Source organism: Anolis sagrei, chromosome 4, assembly GCF_037176765.1.
Source record: "Anolis sagrei isolate rAnoSag1 chromosome 4, rAnoSag1.mat, whole genome shotgun sequence".
NCBI classification, from domain to species: Eukaryota; Metazoa; Chordata; class Lepidosauria; order Squamata; family Dactyloidae; genus Anolis; species Anolis sagrei.
The window spans coordinates 104,753,945-104,779,237 of NC_090024.1; the positions used below are offsets into that span (position 1 = coordinate 104,753,945).

Consider the following 25,293-nt stretch of genomic DNA (forward strand, 5'->3'; position numbering starts at 1 on the left):
ACTACCCCTTGAGATTCTAAGATATTAAAAACTGGGAATCAAGAGGTTAAGCAAATCTAAAGTAATGCATCTCGTTGTATGGAAAAGCGATTTCTGGGGTTCATTTGTGTTTATCCCTGCCTTTGTGGGAAAGCACACATTTCCTGCTGAAAGATGGTTTATGCAAAAAAAATTCCTGGATTTCGCCTTTGTATTCAGGTGGAAAGGTGGAGAGGGGGTTGCTTATGCCCCAGAGAGAGAAAAAATAAAGAACGAATCATCTAAAGAAATTGGATCTTGTGCGCCTTGTTTGAGTCTTGTAGTCTATTTTATGATAGAACAGAAATCTGACTTCCCCATGCCAAAAACCCGCCATTCTTGCTATATGAGGGTCTTGAATTATGGCAGTAATCTTAGATGAATGGGACTCCTAAATATTGTGTTCCGTAGCAACTGTGCAATATAGTGGTTTGCGATCTAGTTAAACTCAAATTCCATTTAATTTGTCTGAGTCATTTCATATGTTACCTTAACTGTGAAAGTGTTTGTAAGAATGGCAACAATAGGAGAGTCAGGTAAATAAGTATAGCAGCTTTTCTAAATAAGGAATTATTGGACAGACATAAACAATCCCATTTGTTTGTTTCACTGCAGACAAAAAAGAAGTGAAGGTGGGAGAATATAATGCCATCCTTGATTCACTGGAAATCATCAACAACTCCATCAAATTCCAGGGTAAGACAAGAATATAAAAGAAAGCACATGAATGGTATTACAGATTTCTGTGTAATTTTTAGTTTGCATGCAATGCAACGTGTAGAAATGTTTTGGTACTGCTACTAGAGAAAGATCACTGAAATAATCCATTGACTATGGTTTAGATTCTCAACCAAAGTTCCACCCACCCAATATTTTCTGAGTAATACAATACCAGGTGAAAAATGGACAGAAAGAATAATAATAATAATAATAATAATAATAATAATAATACTTTATTTACACCCTGCCACCATCTCTCCAAGGGGACTCGGGGCAGCTTACATGAGGCCAAGCCCAACAACACATCAATTAAAAACAAAGCAGTAAGCAAATAAAACAATAGAATTAATGTAACTCACATATAGGCAATAACACAAAAAACCTATGGCTGGGCCAGATGTAATAGATTAAGATTTTAAAATAAACACAGGACGTGAACAGAGGTAGGATGTATCTAAGCAGGAGGGTTTTAAAGGATAGTGTAGGGAGATCAATGTATTGTCGAGTCTTCCCCATTTGCAGAAATTGCCCTTTGGGAGGGAGATCGTCTCCCACAAGCACTGGAAAGGCTTCCTCTTTCTTCTCCTCCCCCTTGTCATCTTCTTCCCCCTGCAACCATTTCTGGTCTTTCCCTGAGGTCCACAGCAGAGTCTGATCACATTGACTAGCATCAGCTCCTGATCTGAAAGCACAGGTAATCTTGTGAGTTTAACAGATAAGGTCTTCCATGTCCGTTGGACAGGAAGTAGGATTTTTCTAGAGACTCTCCAAGTTTTATGTTCGTAGAGTACTAAATTATTTTAAAATCTTAATTTTCTTCCAAGCCTTTCCTCCCCATTCCACTAGTATTTGCTCAAAACTCTGAGATGTCAACTATTATGTAAACTTCCTGCCATCAAGAAACAATCCCTCAACTCACTATGGAGCCCATGTGCATTTCTGCAATGGAAGCAAGCAACAGCAGGGTACGATTTTCCCAGGTGTGTTAAATACTCTATTCCCAGGAGTCTATGCATTTTTGCAGGCTCTGAAAAAAGCGTAGGAAGATTATCTGATTGGGAATGTGAGATCTCAGGATGGCTTGCAGGCCTCACTTCAGTCCACTGTAGCTACATAAAACCCAGCTTCCTACAATGCTAGGGTATGTGGAGATCTCCTGGACATCTCCTGGACTCCTTACTCCTGGATCTCCTGGATCTCCTGGACATCTCCTGGACTCCTTACCGTCCTCATCTCCTTATTTATGGCTTAAGGCTGGTTGCACTTTAAGGGACATGTTGTTTAATGCACCACAAAAATTAGATCTTTGTCACAAATTGGGTCATGGGAACAGACCCACTTTGCAGGGAGTGATTTCTGTGTCCCTATCTGATTGAATGCAGGGGTCTTAGTAACAGATCTTGTAGATGTAGGCAACCCGCAGATCTGGCAAGAGAACCACTTCCATGTGTAATCCAAATTCTATTATGGCTGTCAGGAAGTGTACTTTCTTAGAAATTAATTCCCATCATTCATTAAGTCGATAACAAGTACATGGCACACAGTTATTTGCTTGTGATGTATTACTTCTTGGTACTGGGTCCTAATGGTATACTGTAATACAAACCTAAGTGTATTCACTGAGAAGCTCATTGGATTCCTACCTATTATTATTATTATTATTATTATTATTATTATTATTATGTTTATATCCCACTTTTTCTCTCTACAAGAATGTTTAAGACGCTTTAGTTTCCATATTTTTGCTTTTATACAGGTCTGTTATTGATTCAGAAATTTCAGCCAAGTGAGGAATCAGAAACCCAAAGAATACTAATTTTTACATCTCCTTTCAACACTAATTTTTAGTGGTACCCCTGAAAACTTTCCCAAAGACAGTATGAAATCAGGAATAAGGACTAGGAAATAGAAACTACTCCTAGTAAATAGGAGGAGGCTGGGGTGTGTGAATGAAATACACTTTTTCTTTCCTTGGATAGAAAATTGTTCAGAACTAGTAAATCACTTACTCATTACAGAATTATAGCACTATTTTCCACTTCAGCTGCCTTGGTTCCATCCTTTAGTGTCCTGGGATTTGCAGTTTGGACAGGGGCATGAAGAATCCTCTTCTAGTGCCTTTGATTAAACTACAAACCCCAGGATTCCATGGGATGTTGCCATGGCAGTTAGAGTGGAATACATCACTATAATTGCATCATGTGAAAGAGCTCCAGGGGCTCTTTCACACTGTGTGCTTCTGCCCCCAGCAAGGATGCATTACCCCCCAAACATCTGTATCTCAGTGCTGCCAAACAGCAGTGCTGATTTTCTCCCTGCAGACATTCCTCACTATTTTGCAAATGTCTGAGGAAATAGCTAAAGGCACAATGAACACTAGTCCAGTGCCACAGCTTCTGCAGCTACAGCGGCACAGCTATAGGAAGCAAGTGATGTGTCTATTCAAGCAAGAATTGCATATCTAGTATTGAAATCTGGCATTTGACAATCTGGCGCCATTATTCAATAAATGAGGTGATACAGTGTGCAGTTTTATTTGCATGAATACAATAAGTATTTAAATTGTGGCTCTTGCCGAAGGGGATATATAAAAGCCTGGGCACTTGTACATCTCTGAATGAATAAATAATAAAATGTATACACGTTCTGACACTACTCAAAATATGTAGAATACATTTCCAGGTTTAGTCACTGGCATCTCAAGTTAAAAAGCCCCAGGTACTCATAGATATGCTCTTCCTGTACATAAATAGCATACAACTGAAACTGTATTGCTATAATTTATGCTGTATTATAAAACCTTTTGAACTGTGGTGTTGGAGGAAAATTCTGAGAGTGCCATGGACCGCAAGAAGATCCAACCAGTCCATACTTCAGGAAATAAAGCCCAACTACTCATTGGAGGGAAGGATAGTAGAGGCAAAGATGGAGTACTTTGCCCACATAATGTGAAGACAGGAAAGCTTAGAGAAGACAATGATGCTTGGGAAAATGGAAGGAAAAAGGAAGAGGGGCCAACCATGGGCAAGATGGATGGATGGTATCCTTGAAGCGACTGGATTGACTCTGAAGGAGCTGGGAGTGGTGATGGCCGACAGGGAGCTCTGGCATGGGCTGGTCCATGAGGTCACGAAGAGTCGGAAGCGACTGACTGAATGAATAAACAACAATAATAAAACCCAAATGACTTTAATGAACTCATTTTTTTTATAAAAAAAAGATTTTGGATTGCCCATCAATGTAGACTAGGCTTGCCAGAGAGCAAACTGGATAAGACTTCTGTACCTTTAGTATAGAAGAGGGAATTTCAGCAGGTATTGCTTGTCATCTGGTTACACAAATGGTAAAATTACTGGTGCCCTTCCCAGTTTAATTCTTCTGGACCTTAAATAACCCATATGAACCAAACCAAGAGCTTAAAAAATTGGGAAGAAGGTTCTTAGTGCTACCAGAAACACTCATGGGACAACAAATTGCCTACAAACCATAGTTTCCCATCCGTGATTTAAGCAGTACTCAAAGTACTGAGGTACTCATAAACTTGTAAGGAATAGCTTATACTTACGAAGCACAAAATCTTTAACAAGAAAAATAAATGTATAAAAGTATTGCGGTTGTAAATTTGTCTTTTGTTGGTTTATTTTGCCACAAATGCTGCATTTATGTAAGATTAACTCTTTTTTTCTTTCTGGCACTTTAGGGATAGAACCGCCAAAGGACAGAACCATTGTCCAGCCACAACTTCGCAAGATCTCTCTTCCTCTCTACAGCATTCTTTCTGCAATCACTATCCTGGGAATGATCATGGCTAGTGCTTTTTTGTTCTTTAACATCAAAAACCGAAATCAGAAGTAAGTTGAAAATCACTGTGGGGAACCTTTTTACGTATTGTGGGTCACCTGCTGTGTACTGTAAGTTACTTTGTGGCTGTTAATGGGTTTTAAATGCAATTGCTTGTGTTTTACTGCTTGTTGACCCTAGCTTTTACATGACCAAAAAGGAGTGTACACTGATGGCATGGGTTCATCTACACTGTAGAATTAATGGAGTTTGACAGCACTTTCACTGTAGTGTCTCAATGATGTGGAATTGTGAAAGTTGTAGTTTTGCAAAGTCTTTGGCCTTCTTTGTCAAAGACAGTTCTGGTGCCTCACCAAATTACATATGTCATGATTCCATAGTATTGATTCATAGCAGGCAAAGTGTTATTCTACAGTGCAGATACACTCTGTCTTAGGGCAATGATTTATCCCAGAACCATCCATGTTTAAAAAACATGGATGTTCCTGGGGGCCTGTCTATACCCCCCGTCTCCAGAAAGCTCATGCTTTCTGAGATGTGGGCCAGTCCCGCGAGAGCATCTGGATACCCGAGAACATCTGGAGGCCCTGCCACCCTTCCCTAAAGCCCCTAAACCCCTTTGAAAAGTAAGGGAAACTTATCTGGCCTCCAATAGACTGTAGAAATGATGCAGCAGTAGAGCGGGGAGGGAGAGTGATTTTCCTTCCCCACCACCACCCTCCTGGTGCATCATTTCTACACACCATAAGAGCTCTGGCTACAGACTACTGGAGGCTGGGTAAGCTTTCCTTACTTTTCAAAGGGATTTGGGGGCTGTGTGGGAACGGGGTGGGTATTCCCACAGTTTTCCAGACTAATTTAGTTTGGAAAACTTTGGGAATGCCCTCTGGACCACAGTGGGTTTATCCCGTGCCTTCCAAGAGGGCATGGAAGAAATCCACGGTCTAATTAATTTGCCACAAACCAGGGCTTTCCTGGTTTGAAGTGAATTAATTTGTGATTATCCAGGACATCACCTGGACAGTCCCTTCTTTATTAAGGAAGTTACCACAATAAAGGGGTACCACAATAAACCTTAGGCCCCATCTACATTGCCATATAAGATCCAAATTATCAGCTTTGAACTGGATTATATTAGTTTACACTCGCGTATAACCCAGGGCCCTTCCAGACAGGGCCCAAAATGTGGGCCCTGACGGACTTTTGCCAGAGTCATCCAAGCGATGCCTCAGGTAAAAGAGGATTAATTCATGGCAAAGCAGGAAAACCTTGCCTTGTCTCAAATTAAATAGATACTAGGCTTGAGCGGTTTCATTCGTTAATTTTGTAATTCGTTATTAATTTGTATTTAAATTAGCTTACAATCCAATATTGAGCCATGCAGGAATAGTGTAAGGAGTAAATTAGATTCGAAACAATTTTTTCAATTTATTTCATTATTATTTCGTAATTCTTTCGAAATTATTTCGTAATTATTTCGTAATTATTTCATAATTATTTTCGCATGTCTGGTGCAAGTTTTATAGTTGTTGTTTGTTTTATCACACCAACAGTCAACAACAGAGGGAGAGGGAAGCTTCAGAAGTTCCCCCTGTCCCATTTGGAGGTTTTTTTTAGCATATTGGGCAATTGTGTCCGCCATTAACGAATAGATTCGTAATTTTACGAAATTTTTGTATATTTCGAAATTTTTAAAAGGAAAATTTCGGAATTATTAAAAAAAACGAAACGCAAGGGCCCCCTAAAAACAAAACGAGTTTAGAACCAAATTTTTCCATGGTTACCCAAGCCTAATAGATACCCCTTCCTGAAAGGCCGGGTTGTAATGGGATATGGGCCTGGAGTGGATTTCTTAAGCAGGTTTAAACCCTGTCTGGAAGCCCCCCAGTTCAAGGCACATAATCTAGATTTTATATGACAGTGTTGATGGGTCCTTAACTGGTGACAGAAGTAGCATCTGAGTCAAAATGTAGGACTATGACTCTAAAATTGTTACTTTACCTCTCCTGTATGAATTTTAACATTTTGTTTGATGAAGAAGCTAATGAAGCTTACAAAATTTGCATGATGTATTTTGTGCATTTTGGTTGGCACAATAAAGGTATCACTGCTTTGTGGGTTGTGTTTTTATTTTGCTGTTAGGCAAGAGTTACTTGAATAGATCATTATCACCAACCGCTCCTTTCTCTCTTTCTTCCTCCCCATCCTGATCATTCATGACAAAGATCCGGACTGAATACTTGTAGAATGCTTTTGAAATTAGACCAAGTAGGGCATGAAATTAGTCTGAAGGTTGAAGTTTGTCTACTTTCCTTTTGGTGGCTGCCTTTTACCTTATCCATCCCTGCTTCCTTCCCATAAATTACTGTGATTGGCACTAAAAAACAGCATGCAGTGATGACCTATAAAGCCAGTTGTCAAGATCCAGTCAAATTTAATCACTTCTAAGATTATAGATTTTTGTATCTCTTTAAGAAAAGGGATCTATTCTTACCAAACTCAGAGGGACTTTTGACCAAAGAAACATGTGAGGTTATGCATGTTACTTTCAGCAGAAGAATTAGACAAATACTTTCACCCCTCCTATTGAAACTAGTGCCTTAAAGGTGCTTAATTTTGGTTGGATAATACCTAATATTTTAAAATAATATTCTATTTAATTGATGTTCCTGTATAATATCTTTGTGTTGGAACGTTTTATTAAATCCTTTTATTCTGTTAGATCAAAATTAGTGTTTTCCACTGTGTATTATTAGCATAATCCCCAGCTAATTAAAACACTGTGTAATGTAAGGAGTTGCTTTAGTACAGGAGATCAAAGACATTTAGCCATAATAATGCTCATCTAAACTTATTTATAAAGCAAGCACACAGATTTGCATATTTCCCCAATTTGCACAGAAAGCTGCTTCTCTGATCCTGCGTGAGATGGTTCAGTTTTAGGCTGTTTCCCTACAGAACCGTTCACAAGTGTCGGTGTGCTGAAATGGCACTGCCGCCTCTTCTAGGCCATATAGGGACAGCTGAAACCTTAAAACCCTATAGGCAGCAGATCCTGTCTGATCTTGGAAGTCAAGCAGGGTCAGACCAGGTTAGTACTTGGATGGGAGATTGCCAACAAATAACAGGTGCTGTAGGCTATATTGCAGAGCAAGGAACTGGAAAAACCACCTCTGAGTATTCATTGGCTAAGAAAAGCCTTTGAAATCCATGGGGCTGCTATTAGTAGTCAGGACTTGAAGGTGCGTGCAAACACACACAGCCCTCACTTTGTGTTCTTATTCCTGTAGAAAAAGATATAAAAGAAACCAGTAATATCTATGAAAGTAGAAAGGAAAAAAATATAAAATATTAGATTTTGTGGGTCCACTTTATCAGATGCATTGATAGTGTCCATGAAAGTTTATGCCAGGCGTCCTCAAACTTTTTAAACAGAGGGTCAGCTCACAGTCCCTCAAACTGTTGGAAGGCTGGATTATAATTTAAAAAAAAGCAAACATGAATGAATTCCTATGCACACTGCACATATCTTATTTGTAGTGCAAAAAAAAACTCACTTGAAAACAATACAATAATTAAAATGAAGAACAATTTTAACAAATGCAAAACTTATTAGTATTTCAATGGGAAGTGTGGGCCTGCTTTTGGCTGATGAGATAGGATTGTTGTTGTTGTTGTTGTATGCTTTCAAGTCATTTCAGACTTAGGTTGACCTTGAGCGAGGGCTGGGTAAATAATAATAATATTAATATTAATATTAATGTTAATAATAATAATAATAATAATAATAATAATAATAATAATAAAACAGAGAATAAGAAAAATAAACAATACAGTTAATATAACTCACCCAAACATGCCAGGTTTGTATGGAAATGTGACACTATTTCCTGTGCTGGTCAATGACCGAAATAAATGTTTTGATTTGATAACTCACACATGGACAATAACACACAAGGATTTAAAAACCTATGGCCGGGCCAGATGTAATAGTTAAAACTTTAAAAATAAATGCTGGACATGAACAGAGGATGTATCTAGTAGGAGGGTTTTAAATGAAAAGTAGAGAGCAGCCCAATGGATAATTAAAGTGCTTCTCGGGATATTTTGCAGGGAATTGTTTCCTTTATTCAGGGAAGGCACACTGGAACAGCCACGTTTTCAGGCTCCTTGTAAAGACTGCCAGTGTGGGGGCTTGTCTGATATTCTTGGGGATTGAGTTCCAGAGTCGGGGGGCTACCATAGAGAAGGCCCTCTCCTTCGTCCCCAGCAATCACGCTTGCGGAGGAGGTGGGAGCGAGAGCAGGGCCTTTCCAGATGGTCAAAGAGATTGCGTGGGTTCGTATATAGAAATGCGGCCACGCAGGTAGGCGGGTCCCAAACCGTTCAGGGCTTTGTTGGTAAGAACCTGCACCTTGAATTGGGATCGGAAAATGAACAGCAGCCAAGGAAGCTCCTTAAACAGGGGGGTTGACCACTCCCTGTAAGTCACCCCAGTTAGTAACCTGGCTGCTGACCTTGGGCTGTATCCAGCCCCCGGGCCTTAGTTTGAGGACCCCTGGTTTATGCTATCAATTTCTTCTTGATGTTTGTTCCTTATATTTTATTATATTTAAACGTTTATAGAATGTGCCTTTGCTATCTGTTGGGGTCTGATTTCAGGACCCTCGCCAGATACCAATATCCGTGGATGTTCCAGTCCCATTATATACTGTGGCATAGTAGGTTTGCTTTTCAGATTCTATTTCCTTTTGGTGAATATTTTCAAGCCTTTGGTGGTAGAATCTATGGAAACAGAATATGGCGAACCAACTGTATTTCAGGTTAAAACACAAGTAAATAAATTATATTAAAACGCCACTGAAATTTTAGAAGTGTAAAATCATTTAAAAATAGAACAATAAAATAAAAATACAGAACATAGATCCCATTTTTTTTAAAAAAAAAAAAACTTCCTGCAACCTTTTCTTCATTAATGGCCTTTTTGAATGAAAATAACTTTGCTTTCTTGCAAAAAGAGACCAGACCTTTTCATCTTTGGATCTTTCCAAAGATCTTATGGAGAGACTCATATAATAAGAAAATCTTTGTTAGCCTTTACTATTGGATTCCTTTATGTCTTTTAAAACTAAAATAGACTAACCTGGCTACTACTTTGAACAGTGAGAAGAAGAGTCTTTTTTTAATTGCTCTTGTCCTTCCAGGTGTTTTGTCTTCTGAGGTCACACGCTCTTGCTAGTTCTTCTTTAATTGTAATATTCTAGTGTTATGTGACTTTATACATGGTAGTTTCTGCATGTCTAATGGCTTTTCTAGCGTTCTTCTCTGAGACCCTTTCAGCACATCTCCCTTACTCAGACTCTGTTTTGTGAAAGAGCTGCAATCTCATTTGGGGATGCTCTTTTTATTATTGTTGTAACTGCTATTTATTGTGACTGTCTTCTCTCCACAGGTTAATAAAGATGTCCAGTCCTTACATGAACAACCTCATTATTCTTGGTGGGATGCTCTCCTATGCATCTATATTCCTTTTTGGCCTTGATGGATCTTTTGTCTCTGACAAAACATTTGAGACCCTTTGTACTGTAAGTAACTCTGAAGTATTTTAATAGAAACAGTTCTTTGAGTTTTGCATTAACAGGAGCCATTTCCTGTATTGTACTCCAGTTTTCTGTAGTTTTATCCAAAACCACTTGGGCTTTTGATGTTTTAAGAAGTATGTTTCATTTGAAGAACTGTGGAGCACTTGTTATGAGGTTTTAGCAAAAGATCAGCTTTTATAATAATTATATTGCAATGTGCTGTTAAAGGAGGGGAAATTCTCCTCAAGAAACGATGTCTCTGCTGCAGTTATTTCGATCCAGTCTGTTCATATGGAGGAAGCTGGTTAAGCTCTTGGTTGAATGGAAGCTATATTTGGCAGTGCAGTTCTTGTCTTTCCCTCATGAAACCCATTTTACTACTACTACTACTACTACTACTACTACTACTACTACTAATAATAATAATACACTTTATTTATATTCTTTATCTTCCCGGAGGGACTCAGAGTGGATTACGGTACACATATAAGGTAAACATTCAATGTATTTTACACAACGAACAATGTCATACAATACACAGACAGGTAAAGCCCTTCCCGTTTTAATCTCTGGTGTCTGTAGGCAATTCTCAACTCCGGCCATGGGGAGGTGCTCTTGTTCCATATTCCTTACCGAGGAGCCTGCTGTCCATAAACATCTCCGATCTTTTTTGCTGGCATGTCTGCATAGGGCACCCTTTTACCTTCCCACCGAGGTGGTACCTATTGATCTACTTGCATTACATGCTTTCGAACTGCTAGGTTGGCAGAAGTTAGGGCTGATAATTGGGAGCTTACCTGGCTCGCAGTTTCGAACTGCTAACTCTCCAGTCAGCAGCTTTTTCTGCAGCTAGCAGTTTTAACCACTGTACTACCATGGCCCCTTACTGACACTTTTTACTTTGATTTCTGATTTTCTTTTAGGACACTAGTGGGCCTGTAGCAGGGAAATTGTCACCCACCCAGGTTTTAATAATAATCTACAGATGAAACTTAGGATATTACTAACTCCCTTTTGGTATGATTAAGGTGCAAAAACACTGTAAAATTAAATCAGTTTTATACCACTTTAACTGCCATGGCTCAAGCCTGTGGAATCATCAGAGTTGTAGTTTTACGAGATTCTAACCTTCTTTGCCAATGTATGCTGGTGCCTCACCAAACTACAACTCTCAAGATCTTGTAGTATTAATCCATGGCAATTAAAGTGGTTTCAAACTGCATTACTAATGGTTGCCTTTCCCCTGATATAAAAATATTTCCAAAGTATTATATTTATTTAACAACATTTATTCATTTTTCATGAGGTTTGAGGCAGCTTGCGTTGACACGGGAGTGAAGGGTGAGGACAAAATGGCATCTTTAAGATTTTGATTTTGTGGAGTTCTTGCAGAAATATATGAGGAGATGAGACTTGAAAAAGTAAAAAAAAAACCCTATGAATTATTTAAGGATCTAGCTAATCAAATATTTGATTTAATCTCAGAGCACTACAGTTTAAAGGGTTAAAAAAAAGAAGCCTGAGTAAATATATAGCCATTAGGCTACAGGTTAGATAAGCTGTTGCAGAACTGGATTGATGGGTCCAAGGCTGAAATTTATTTGCACAGTTTTATGATGTCTTTTCTCAAGATTTCAGGAGGTTAGTGCAAAAAACAGCAGAAATCATGGATTGATTGGTACTCATAAGAGGAGGAGATGGGAGGAAATCACTACTGTCAGACCTTAAAGCAGGCCTGCACAACCTGTGGCCCTCCAGCTGTTTTGGCCTCCAACTCCCAGAAGCCCTAGCCAGCTTGTTCAATGGCCAGGAATTCTGGGAGTTGGAGGCTAAAACAGCTGCAGAGCCAAAGGTTGTAAATAAATAAACAATTCAAATAAACTGGACTTAACGGGTTTAAACACATGCTAAGCAAAAAAGGTTATCCTCCGTAGTTTTGCTGAAACTCCAGAGTAACCCTGCATTTTCATCAGGGTTGGGCAGCAGACAGGCTCCAATGCAAACCAGTCTGCTGTCCACATGGGTTAGCATTGCAATTCCCTTTTTCCTGTGCATGGGTAAGAGGGGATGCATTGCCCCTCTCACTATGGCAGACAGCTGGAGAGCTCCTGGCTGTTCTGGGCATTTTTACTGACATCATGTGATGCTCAGGAGTTTCCAGCCATCTGCCACAGTGACTGGGGGAGATTCCAGACTGACTGATAATATGGGACTGACCCAGTGTCCTGGATGCCAGATTGACCCTACTTGGTAGTCCTGTTGGACTCCCTGAACTGCCTTTGAAGTGGCAGGGAGTCTTGACTGCTCAGACATTCTGGCTATAGTAAAATGCCACTGGGGAGCCACCCTATGAGGCCACCTAAATGACATGAGGTATAGTCCCTTGTTGTCCCCTCCTCCCATTTTGCAGCCATGACAAACTTACCTTACCTTCTCCTAGGCACTCTGACTGACATCAGCCAGGGTTACATGTCACTAAGAAAACTGGGAGGGGGAAGCTAAAGCTCCCACAAGAAAGCAAGTGGGGTGGCAGCTGGCAATAGCTATGGCCCGGAAGAAGGGAATGACAGGATGGGAGTCAAGATATCATTCCGGTTCCACTTGGCCAGAATCTAGCTATGTATCTAGACTGCTATCTAGACTGCCCCTAAGTCAGGACAGAATCCAAATCCTAATGCAGTATTTCAATTTCTCCTTGAGTTATATTAACCTGGGGCCAGGCTGCATTAAGAGGGGCTTATCCCGGGTTAAGCCAGATCAGCCCTTTGCCGTGTTTAGCTGCTGTGGAACTGATTCACAACCTAAATGATCAGTGTTAGTGACAGTCTAGCCTGGCCAATTTAGTTTTGGGTCAGTTTGATTACCTGGACCCAATCCCTACTACTACCATGGGTTGGGGGTAAAGCATGTGAACACCATTGTAGACAGTCCGGAGCATTTTTTTTGTTCCAAATGGCCCCAAATTTTGTTCTAGGTTTAGAAGATGAACTCTCATAAGTCCTATTAATTTACTTAGGCCCATTTTTAAATTCTTGTCCTAACAGTAATTTTTGCACGGGATTGCAAAAATTGCGTGGGATTGGTTTTTAGTATATTTGTGTTGTTTTGATAATTCTATGCTTGTTTTGCATACTCTGTATGTTGGTGTTTTGTTATTTGAAAACTGCCCTGAGTCCCCTAGGGGAGATAGAGCTGTATATAAATGATGATGATGATGCGCCCAAAGTGCCTGAGAGAAAAGCTTATCATAGAATTGAAGAGATCTCCAAAGCTAACCACAACCCAAACATCATAAAGTTCTGTAGCTGCAGGCATACTGTCAGCCAATTCTGTGTGTTTGGTATTGGTGGTCCCACTGATTTAGTGCATTGCTGCACAATGCTGTTGCTCACAATTAGGAGGACTGGGTTATATCCTCGGTGCCATCTCCCACTGTTGTAGGATGATGGGAGCTTACTATCATCAATAAGCTATAGTTCATGTAGCTCAGCTCAGGAGAGGACAGCCTCTCAATTTTTATTCTGACGTTAGCCTCATACATGGCCATGTTAAACTTACCAATTACTACCACTTTTGGTACCTATCAAAATTTTCAGGAGAGGAGAAACAAAACTCTTCATTTGTGGGCTTGTTCATAGGTGTAATCATGATGTTATTAAGCTCTACAGTTATAACTTCTATACTGTTTTCTTCAGTGTTATGGACACTGCTGACTTGGAGGTCTGGTTTTACAAAGACAGCACTTCCATACTCTGCATGTGGTCTTTCTGCCACTAAGATCATTCCTGGAACTTTTGGTCATTTCTGTTGTTTATTGGACACACAACACTTCACTTTTTTTTTATCTCAGCACATAAAGCAACTGTTCTTTGGCACCTGAGATGCCTACGATGTTGATTGAGATTATTGTGATAGTTGGTCCTGAAAAGGTCCATTTGTTTGGTTGGTTGGTTGGTTGCATACTGCAAGTTGCTTCTGGTGTGAGAGAATCAGCTGTCTACAAAGACATTGCCCAGGGGACACCGAGATGTGTTACTATCCTGTGGGGTGGCTTCTCTCATGTCTCCCCATAAAAAGAATTTGAAGTAAATATAATGGCTAAGGTCCTTAACATATCGGAAAAGTATTGTCCAATAATTTTCAAACATGTACCTTTCATCAGTTTGCTGAGATGTTGGATAAGCTTTACTAACAAGTTGGGCTTATAATGAGGTGCTGAATAAACTTTTACTAAAGGGCTCTAATGCTGATAAGCTTATAAAATGCAAACTCAAACTTTATTCAAGTATTTAAAATGTATGTCCGTTAAAATGTGAAATGAGACACAGAACAAACTATCATGATGTAGAATAATTTTCTGATAATTCCCCAAGCTTTTGTTTTTCACAGAGTTCTTTTCTGGTATTTTAAGAGGGAGCTACAGGAGATACTTTTAAATTATTCCAAGTCTTGCCAGGACAAAGGGAGCAATGTCTAGTTTCCCTTTGAAAATACAGAAGCTATCCTAACTTTTATTTGAATCTGCCTATTGCACTGTTTAGAACTCGTAGGCTTTTTATGAGACAGAGAACAAATAAAGACAAATCTGATGGTTCTGATCTTAGTACAACTGGAAATGCTGAAATAACACACTAGGTATATTGTTACTGGAGGCAAAAGTGGGCAGTAATGCAGTTGAAGGGTATGGCTCATTTTGTGAATCCCTTAACACCTCAGGAAATGAAAGTTGAAGAGCATCTCATTGTCCATATCAGTGGAAAGTTTGACACAAATGGAGATGTGTTTGAGAACTATATTTTGGAAATAATACATTTAAAAAACTCTCTGGAAGGTCATAGCATATCATAGACTATATATAATCAAGAACAATGAAGATTGTTAAGATGAGTAAAAGAGGGAAGATCACAGCATAGAAAGGATGAGACATATGAAAAGGGAGCTTGAACTTTCAGAATATTAGGTCACATCTTACTTTGTGGTAACCACACACCACACAAAAAACTGATAATGTGGAGCACATGAATGGTGTGGTTAAGTCTGACAGACGCATAACTGTTAAAGAAATGTTACTCCAAGTGAGCATTAGGGAAGGAAATGTGTGCAGAACATTGAAAAAGTTGCAGTTGAAGAAGATCTGTATAAGGTGTGTTCCAAGGAAGTTGACAGATGCGCATGGAGAAACCCAAAAATCCATATGCAGCAAACTCTCGGCCCAGTATGAAAATGATAGAGAAAAATTATTTCATTGGTTACAGCATTTTGAACCAGAGATTATGGACCTTGTCATATTGAGGCCACTAAGCCGGGCAATAGTGAGGGGGCTCACCATGGATTGTAGTGAATCCGGCATGGAGCATGGGGAACCCCGTACCCCACATCCCCCACATCGCCCCTTACTTCATTCCATGGGGGGAAGCATTGCAGCATGTTCCCAGATCTGCCTCTTATGACAGTTTGACCTGACTTCAGGGATTAAGCCTCAACAGAAGTAGATCTACATTGTGTGATGGGATCTGGCAGGTTCTGTGCCGGATGTGAGGCTGAATTGTTTTAAGACAGGCAATTTTGGTTGTCTGATGAAGTCATAAAAGGCCATCAATAAAGTGGTATCATGTGAATTCTCCTGCGGGGAAAAATTCAAAGCTGCACCTTCAGCAGGAAAAGTTATGGCAACTAACTTCTGGGATTCAGAAGGAGTCCTACTAGTGGAAATCATGCCTAAAGGAACCATCACTAATTCAGAAATATATGTGGAAACTCTTAATAAACCTCAAGCTTGCCTGTGTCGTGTTAGTCCACATTGGCAGAAACAAGATGTTTTGCTGTTGCATGCATGACAACACCCTGCCTCATTTTCTTTTCTGTGGTGGAAAATGGAACTCTCTCCCGATTGAGATCAGATCTGCCCCCTCCCTCCTGTCCTTCAGGAGGCTGGTGAAATCCTGGCTATGGAAGGAAGCATTCCCAGAGTAATGGTTAAAACCGGCTACAGAACAAAGTTATCAACATCACATACGGACTGAGTTGGACATGATTTTATCTTGGTGATTTGGCTTATTTGTAATTTTAATCGATATATATTTTAACTCATTATATGATATTTTTAGATTGTACTATTAGCATTGAATCCTTGCTGTAAGCCGGTCTGGGTCCCTCTACAGAGGTTGAGAAGATCGGGATATAAAAGTTTTAAATAAATAAATAAATAGGCAAACCTAGTGTGAGATTGGAAAACTTGGGTGGACACAGTTGCCACACCCACCTTATAGCCATGATCAGGCAACATCAGACTGCCACCTATCTGGCAAACTGGAGGACTCTCTGTTTGAAGATGATGACTCCCTTGTGGCAACTGGTAAACTCGAGCCGATCCAGAGTTTTACCGTGCAGGCATACAGGCCCTAGTTCCAAGGTAGCAAAGCGTTGTTAAAAGGGATGATGATTATGTGGAAAAGTGACATTTTGTTCCTAAAACATGTATCAATGTACTGTGTAAATAGCAAAGATATCGCATAAAATTTGGATTAAAAATATATTGTGCATTACTTTTGAAGTGACCCTCATATCACTAAGAAATCCAAGATTTCAGTGTACCTATGTGCCATAAGAGTCTCTGAAAAAAATGTGAAAGAAATCCATTCTGTTCAGAGTTAAAAGGTTAGTGCAGCTGAAAGAAATGCTAAGTAACCAAATGCCAGAATATAGCAATTAATGCCCTCAGCGGCCTTAACTATACAGTGTGACATAAGATTGGAAAAGGAATGAGACCTTTACAGATTTAAAAGAGGACACCTACTTAACAAAAAGAAGGAAATTGAAATGTTAAAAGGTGGTAAATAGACTTAAAATGGGGGTTGAAGGGGACGGGAAATTAAAAATCCTTTCTTTTAAAACATTAAAAAATAATTATCTATGAATTTTAAATAGGGTGTCCATTAAATTAATTGACTTTGGAATTTCTATTATTTTATAAGCATATTAGCTACTGAGGCCAGGAACTGCCAGTCTGCATTCTCCTGGGTTTTTGGTATTGAAGTTTTCTTAACCTTAACTTTTAATTTAGCAGAAGTAGTGTTTATAGCTAAGATTATGGCAGTCCTTATGACAAATCTGCTTGCTTTGTTCTTTATATCTGTTTTACACAACACATTATGGATAGTGTGTATTTGCACTATACATCTACGACACTTTGATAGCATTTTATCTATAGGTTTTATACTACATGATCCTGGATTTCTGGTTTCATGAGGTATTTTGAATTCTCTGCTAGAAAGCTCTGGTGCATTTCTCTGAATTATGCCACTAGAATGCTCTGGCAGGAGATCCTTTGTATTTCATTGAACTACATATCCCAGACAGGAACATTTTCCACTAGGAAACACTCCATTGTACAACCATTAATATTAAAAATGAATTCAAAGGCAAAATTATGGCTAGCGATATAGAGGAACCAAGACTGACAAGGTCAAAAGTCTTGGGACATTTGATTAATGGGAGCCAGGCATGTAGCCGGGGGGGGGGGGGCTTGGGGGGCTTCAGCCCTCCCGCCCCGAAATTCTCATGGTGGTTTGCAAAAAGGCATTACTGGTGCCTTTTCGCATCATGATAATGTTTATTCATATCATGATCTGATCACCATACTCAATATATCCCATATGCATGGGGGTATTGGGGTAATGATACAAAAGGTTTGCTAGGGTAGACCCTCTTTCACTCAGACTCAGTCCCCCCCCCCCCCCGAATCGAAATCCTGGCTACAGGTCTGGTGGGAGCTATACCATCCTCTGCAGTTTTGGATTCTTTATGGAAGTCCTGTTATAAATTGTCTTGTTACAACCCAACTTCTATCCTTAGTCTAAACAGATTTTAGCCAGCGTTTAAGCTTGTTGTTGTTGTTGTTGTTGTTGTTGTTGTTGTTGTTATTATTATTATTATTATTATGACACAAAAACACAGTATGTCATAGCAAATGAGATCTATATGCTGGATTTCGTATCACAGAATCACAAGTCGAACACTTCCCAAGTGCCTAAGACTGTGTGATTTATTTTTGAATGATGTGCTCAGATCCAAGTAAGGTGGCCTTTTGCAGTTGACAGATCGTGATTTTGTCAGTGTTTATCATTTCCAAATGCCGTGTTCTGTCGTGCGCTGGGCCTGTAAAAATTGTGTTTTGAATAGGACGTGCACTTTGTGCCCAGCAGGAAGCCAGGGCACCTCGAAAGAGAGGCCCTCAAGGATTTTCCTGTACAATAGTCTTAGAGGCTTGAAAGGTTTAACAAAGTCCTTTATTATTGAACAAATTAAACAAATACCAGATCTTCAATGAGTCAAACAAATGCTTCTTAACTTGTCTACAATGGACAGGCACCTTGCTTGGAGAACTATTTCTTTATTTAACAAGGAAAACCCTTTTTTAACCTCTCCCAGGCTGTCTACTATCTAAGCTTTGCTGATGTGGGTTCTACTACCAGATCCAAACTGTTTCTTGGGCGCCGAGTAGACCTACCAGTCAAGGCTTGTAGATTCTCCAGCTGGAGTTCTTTGGGTCTGTAAAGCTGTTTTCCCCTGGATGCTGTAAGGCTGAGAGGCTGTAAGCTCCCAGCCAAAGCTTTGGGACTTTCCCCCCGGAAATTCCCTGGAAATTCTTACGAAATGAAGCTTTTCCGCAGGTGAAGCTGGTCCACATCCTATAGCTTAGTTTCCTTCTGTAAGACTGAACTAAAAATGGCTCCCTCTCCTCCCCAGGTCCCTGGGGAAAGGGGCAGAACCAAACACAACAATGTTAGACAGGTGGCTAGCCCTATAACTGCAAACCAAGGGAAGTCACCTTTTTGCAAAACCCCTGAAACCTTAGAATGCATGCAAATATTAAATAGAAAGAAAATGAAGTTGGAGCTCCTGGTACAGCCGTACCAGTACATGCTGGCTGAGATCTTTTGGCATGGCACCCAGTGTGCCAATGACCACTGGGACCACCTGTAATTGTTGTTGTTGTTGTTGTTATTATTATTATTATTATTATTATTATTATTATTATTATTATTTGAAACACCAGAAGATGAGTCAACAGCAGACACTCTGCTGGCTGTTGTATTGGATCACGTCCCAAGTTTCTATAAAATAGTCTATAAAATAAGAGATAGTCTATAAAATAGTCTATAAAATAAGAGATTGAAAAGTATGCATTATGTTGCACATGAAAGATGTGCATACAGAACATCATTTGCTATTCTGTTTGCGCTCTGGGAACACAGTGGGGCTACATTAAAATAAATATGCAGAGAAAGATTGTAGGGTTAAATTGTGTCACTATCATAAGAAGTGTTATCGAAGTTTTTCATGGCCAGAATCACTGGGTTGCTGTGACTTTTCTGGGCTGTATGGCCATGTTCCAGAAGCATTCTCTCCTGACGTTTCACCCACATCTATGTCAGGCATCCTCAGAAGTTGTGAAGTTTGTTGGAGACAATCAAGACCAGCTAATCACCTCTCAACAAAGGATTCCCCCAGGCAGGAAGCAGCCAAGCTTTGAAGCTGCAAGGCTATCCAGTGCTAATCAAGGCGATCACTTACAATATTCACACTTGCCTCAAAAAGACAAGCTCTTTTTCCCACACTGGACATTCCACAGATACATCTGTAGGAATACCAAAGTGCTTGTTTATAAAGCTATTGTCCTCCCAACCCTGCTATACGCCTGCGAAACATGGACTGTCTACAGACATCACATGCAACTCCTAGAATGATTCCATCAGCACTGCCTTCAGAAAATCCTGCAAATCTCTTGGAAAGACAAGCGGACAAATGTCAGCGTGCTGGAAGAAGCAAAGACCACCAGCATTGAAGCGATGGTCCTCTACCATCAACTCTGCTGGACCGGCCACTTTGTCTGGATGCTCGACCACCGTCTCCCAAAGCAGTTGCTCTACTCCAAACTCAAGAATGGAAAACGGAATGTTGGCAGGCAGGAAAAGAGATTTAAAGATGGGCTCAAAGCCAACCTTAACATCTCTGGCATAGACACTGAGAACTGAGAAGTCCTGGCCCTTGAGTGCTCCAGCTGGAGGTCAGCTGTGACCAGCAGTGCTGCAGAATTTGAAGAGGCACGAATGGAGGGCAGAAGAGAGAAACATGCCAAGAGGAAGGTGCATCAAGCCAACCCCGACCGGGACCCCCTTTCACCTAGAAATCAATGTCCTCACTGCGGGAGACGATGCAGATCAAGAATAGGGCTCCACAGTCACCTACGGACCCACCCTGGAGGATTATCCTACTCGAACAACGAGGGCTCGCCTAAGTAAATAAGTAAGTAAGACATAACCCCCACTTACCAAGTCTCCAACAAACCTCACAGCATCCGAGCATGCCTGCCATAGATGTGGGTGAAACATCAGAAGAGAATGCTTCTGGAACATGGCCGTACAGCTTGGAAAACTCACAACCCACTACCATTAGACTTCCCAACTTTATTTTTAAACCCTTTTTGTATTGGATTGATTTCCAGACTATTTACAGTCGTTTCTAAACAAAGACAAAACTTGGCCTCTTTCTGTCAAGATACAAGTGGCTGTATGTATACCTTTACTTTTGAATTCAACATGCTATTTTATTGTATCTGGCAATTATAGGAAGTTGGATCCAATTGAAAGGGAAGAAAAACAATGTGATTTCAAATGCTACAGTGAAAAAATACACCATCTGAGCTGAAAAGATCTGTGTTAGGCTTTGTAAATTCATTCCCCTCCTCAGAATTCAAGAATTTGCTTTTATTAACCCAATTAAGATGGTGTTTATGTTTCACTCTTAATGTTTATTGCTAATGTTTGTCTGGTGCCTTGTTTTTCTTCTTAGAACAATAGGGTTGCCTGTGGTAATGTGCCTGGTGAAAAATGGAGCACAAAAACTGCAGCATAAATGCTAATGATGCAGGGGTTTTTTTTAAACTGCATGATCAACATTGCCAGCTGAACACTCTGTCCCACATTTAAAATTGCTGGGATGAAAAGCAGACAATTTTTCATTCTTTTCAGATTCCTGTGCTTCCTTTTCTACCACATTGTCCAAGGTACATTCCTTCTTTCATAGGGCCCTTCCTTACTTAAATTTGATTTCTTCTTAAAGGATTTTCATTTATAAATTGTACTGAACTAAATGGGAGTTAAGACTTTAATTCTGTCCTTCAGTTCTTTTCATATTCATGGAATTCAAAGCACTTCACTGAATTGCTAGCCAATTTTCTATACAAAAACACATCCGTTATTTCCCATTTGGGTTTGTAGCAACAGTATTTGGCTTAGGTCAGGTTGAGATAGAGAGATTTGATAGGTTTTGTAACTTGTGAAAAGAGTTTATATTGCTCCTATTTTGGGTTTGTGGGCCTATTGCTTAAACACATAACTATGTTTAATATAAACATATAAGAAACAACGAATATTGGGGAAATTGCTTTTTGAAATCATAACTTTCAGAATCCTTCAGCCAGCCTTGTCCTTTGGCCTTGCTGGCTGGGAGAAGCTGGAAGTTGCAGTAGCCTTTTGAAACTCTGAAAAAGAGTTTGATGCATCCTTGACTTAAATTGTGTGTCTGTTTTTTTTATTTACTTCAGGTCCGAACATGGATACTTACAGTGGGCTACACAACTGCATTCGGGGCAATGTTTGCAAAAACATGGAGAGTCCATGCAATTTTCAAAAATGTAAAAATGAAGAAAAAGGTAAGTCTCTAAATCAAATCCCAATAATACATACTTGTGTCCCCCCCCCCTCCCGGGTCCCCTCTCTTTCTTGAAGATGGAAAGGTTGATTTGGAATCAGTTAGGTCAGTGTTTCTCAATCTTCCTAATGCCGTGACCCCTTAATACAGTTCCATATGTTGTGGTGACCTCCAACCATAAAATTATTTTCGTTGCTACTTCCTGTCATTTTGCTACTGTTATGAATCGTAATGTAAACATCTGATAAGCAGGATGTACTTTCTTTCACTGAACCAAATTTGGCACAAGTACCTGATATGCCCAAATTTGAATACTGGTGAGATTGAGGCGGGGATTGCTTTTGTAATTTGGGAGTTGTAGTTGCTGGGATTTATTGTTAACCTACAACCAAAAAGCATTCTGAACTCCAGCAATCATGGAATTGAACAAAACTTGGCACATAGAACTCCCATGACCAACAGAAAATACTGGGAGGGTTTGGTGGGCATTGACATTGAGTTTTGGAGTTGTAGTTCACCTACATCCAGAGAGCACTGTGGACTCAAAAAATGATGAACCTGGACCAAACTTGGCATGAATACTCAATATGCCCAAATGTGAACACAGGTGGAGATTGTGGGAAATAGACCTTGACATTTGGGAGTTGTACTTGCTGGGATTTATAGTTTACCTACAATCAAAGAGCATTCTGAACCCCACTGACAATAGAATTGGGCCAAATTCCCACACAGAACCCCCATGGCCAACAGTACATAGTTCAGTACATTTGTTACACTTTTTTTATTTTACAGCAGTTACATATTATTCAATACAAGCTACCATACTTTAACTTTGGCATCTACTGTTATTTTTCTGCATATACGTATTATCTGGACTGTGTTTTCTGATGGTGTTTGTCGACCACTCTGACATCCCCTGGAAATCCCCCCCCCCTGCCAGGGTCCCAATCCCCAGTTTGAGAAATGCTGAGTTAGGTGAAGAAAGCCTTCAATAATTTGCCTTTTACGTTGTTTTCTTGCTGGCAACTATAGTATGAAAAGAGAGGGCCTCAAACTTTTAAAACCGAGAGCCCGTTTGCAATCCCTCAGAATGTTGGGGGGCAGGCTATAGTTTGAAAAAACATGAGTGACTTCCTATGCACCCTACACATATCTTATTTGCAGTGCAAAAAGAAAAAATGAAAGAACTATACAGTATTTTAAATGATGAACAATTTTAACCAACGTTTAAATTATGAACAATTTTAACCAGGATTTCAATGGGAAGTGTAGGCCTATTTTTGGCTGATGAGATAGTCAAGTTAATTAGGATTGTTGTTGCTGTGTGTCTTCAGATTTTTTTCAGACTTAGGGCAACCCCAAGTTGCCCCAAGGGTAAATGACCTTGGAGGTCTGCATCCAGCCCATTTGCCTTATTTTGGGGACCCCTGGTATAAAGTGTCATGAGTTAAAAACAATGATTGAAGTGATCTGAAGATGCCAGCCACAGATACAGGTGAAACATCAGGAGAAAATGCTGCTAGAACATGACCGTATAGCCTGGAAACCACACAATACCCCAATGATTCTGGCCATAAAAGCCTGCAACAATGATTGAATTGTTAACCTGACTTCAGATGTTATATAATAACTAATTGGTTGTTTAAGTTTTCTCCCCCTCTGTAAGACATGCAACATCTTAGAGATTTTTACCTTCTGCAATGCAAAAACTGTTCTAAGTTTTGTGTGTGTGTGTGTAAAGAGAAACTTGAGAAATTGCAAGTCGCTTCTGGTGTGAGAGAATTGTAAAGATGTTGTTCAGGGGATGCCCAGATGTATTGCTATCCTGTGGGAAGACTCCCCATCCTGTGGGTGTCTTCTCTCATGTCCCTGCAAGAGGAGCTGGAGTTGACAGACGGGAGCTCACCCCACTCCCTGGATTCGAACCTCCAGCCTTTCAGTCAGCAGTCCTGCCAGCACAAGGGTTTAACCCATTGCGCCACTGGGGCTCTAACTCTTCTAATACTTCTCATTCTCAGTTTCTTCATTGCTTACCTCCTGGCTTGTTTCCTTTTCTTTGTTTTTAAAAGGGGGGATATATTAATATTTTCTTGTGGAGATCTCTGTGGGAATATATGCCTAACTCTTTCATAGCAGTTTGCTATTTAAATATAATGTGGTGCATTATATTTAATGGTTTTTATATTGTGTCTTCATAGGATAGCAAATACATTGTTAAAGAGATACAGAACATGCCCGGCAGCCAACCCCAACCATAACAGTTGAAAGAACCAAATTTGTCCCTTCCATTCTATTTATGGAATGTAGTTGGACTAGCAATTGGAATTATGTTGTATCCGTGTTGTCGGAAGATAGCAAACCTCTTTATAAGTGTGCAAGCAAGACTGTGCAACACACACAGATCTGTACTCTAAAGAAAGAGATATGTCCAAGAGACGCAGGAGAAAATGCTGAAGATCACCTTCTGTGCGTCCCAGAATCTGGTTTATTCTAATATTTAGGACCAGCATGGCTCCTAAATATTCCTCACTATAGTTTGAGGACTATTGTTCCCTGCAAATCTGTATCTTGAAATGACAGATGGGCTTACTTAGAGGTGTCCTGGCTCGTTGATTCAAGCCTAAAATGTGAGTCTACATATTATATAGCTAGCTGAAACCTTCTTCCTTCATAAATACGTCGGGTATGCAACTCCCATTTGTACAAAAGCTGTACAAATAGTAGAACTTTTTTTTTGTCGTGTCAGGAGCGACCTGAGAAACTGCAAGTCGCTCCTGTTGTGAGAGTAGAACATGAAGAGATGGGAGACTGTTTTGGAAAAACTAGAACTATGAAGAATTGTCATTTACAGTTGACGAACAGCATCCTATGCATCTAGCCTGAGAACAGCTAAATTAGCCAGTAATTGAAGGTTTGATGTCCTGTCTAAGCTTGGGATGGTTGTTTATTGTTCATGTAAAAGCCAGGAATCAGTGGCAGACATTAACTTTGGTTTTCAATTCTTGCTTGTTAGAGAAGGCTCAAAGCAAGATGTACAAGGAAGTTTTTTTATTACCTTGTTAATTTAACTAATCCCACTTGAAGGAGGAACCTTCTTAGTGTCCATGAGCACTAAACTAGAACCCTCTACAGTTCTGATTTCTTGTTATATGTGATCATAAGTGCCTTATGTTCACATATAACCAATTATGCTGGGGAAAATGGAAGGAAAAAGGAAGAGGGACAAACCAAGGGCAAGATGGATGGATGGCATCCTTGAAGTGACTGGCTTGACCTTGAAGGAGCTGGGGGTGGTGACAGTTGACAGGGAGCTCTGGCATGGGCTGGTCCATGAGGTCACGAAGAGTCGGAAATGACTGAACAAATGACAACAACAAAGTGCCTTTTCAGAGTTTCCGCTTGTTCAGCTTGGGGAGTAAGCTCTTGCTTCAGAGATTGCCTAGTAGATATTAATCCA

General features: G+C 39.9%; 1 protein-coding gene across 2 annotated transcripts in view; it reads left to right on the forward strand.

Annotated features, from left to right (window-relative positions):
- Window positions 1-25,293, forward strand: part of GABBR2 (gamma-aminobutyric acid type B receptor subunit 2) — a 418,186-nt gene that overhangs the window by 244,437 nt on the left and 148,456 nt on the right. For both annotated transcript variants that reach the window (XM_060774637.2, XM_060774638.2), the window contains exons 9-12: window positions 634-714; window positions 4,439-4,589; window positions 9,992-10,124; window positions 21,730-21,837. In XM_060774637.2, the coding sequence (XP_060630620.2) occupies window positions 634-714; window positions 4,439-4,589; window positions 9,992-10,124; window positions 21,730-21,837 (473 nt within the window). The remainder of the gene's footprint in view (window positions 1-633; window positions 715-4,438; window positions 4,590-9,991; window positions 10,125-21,729; window positions 21,838-25,293) is intronic.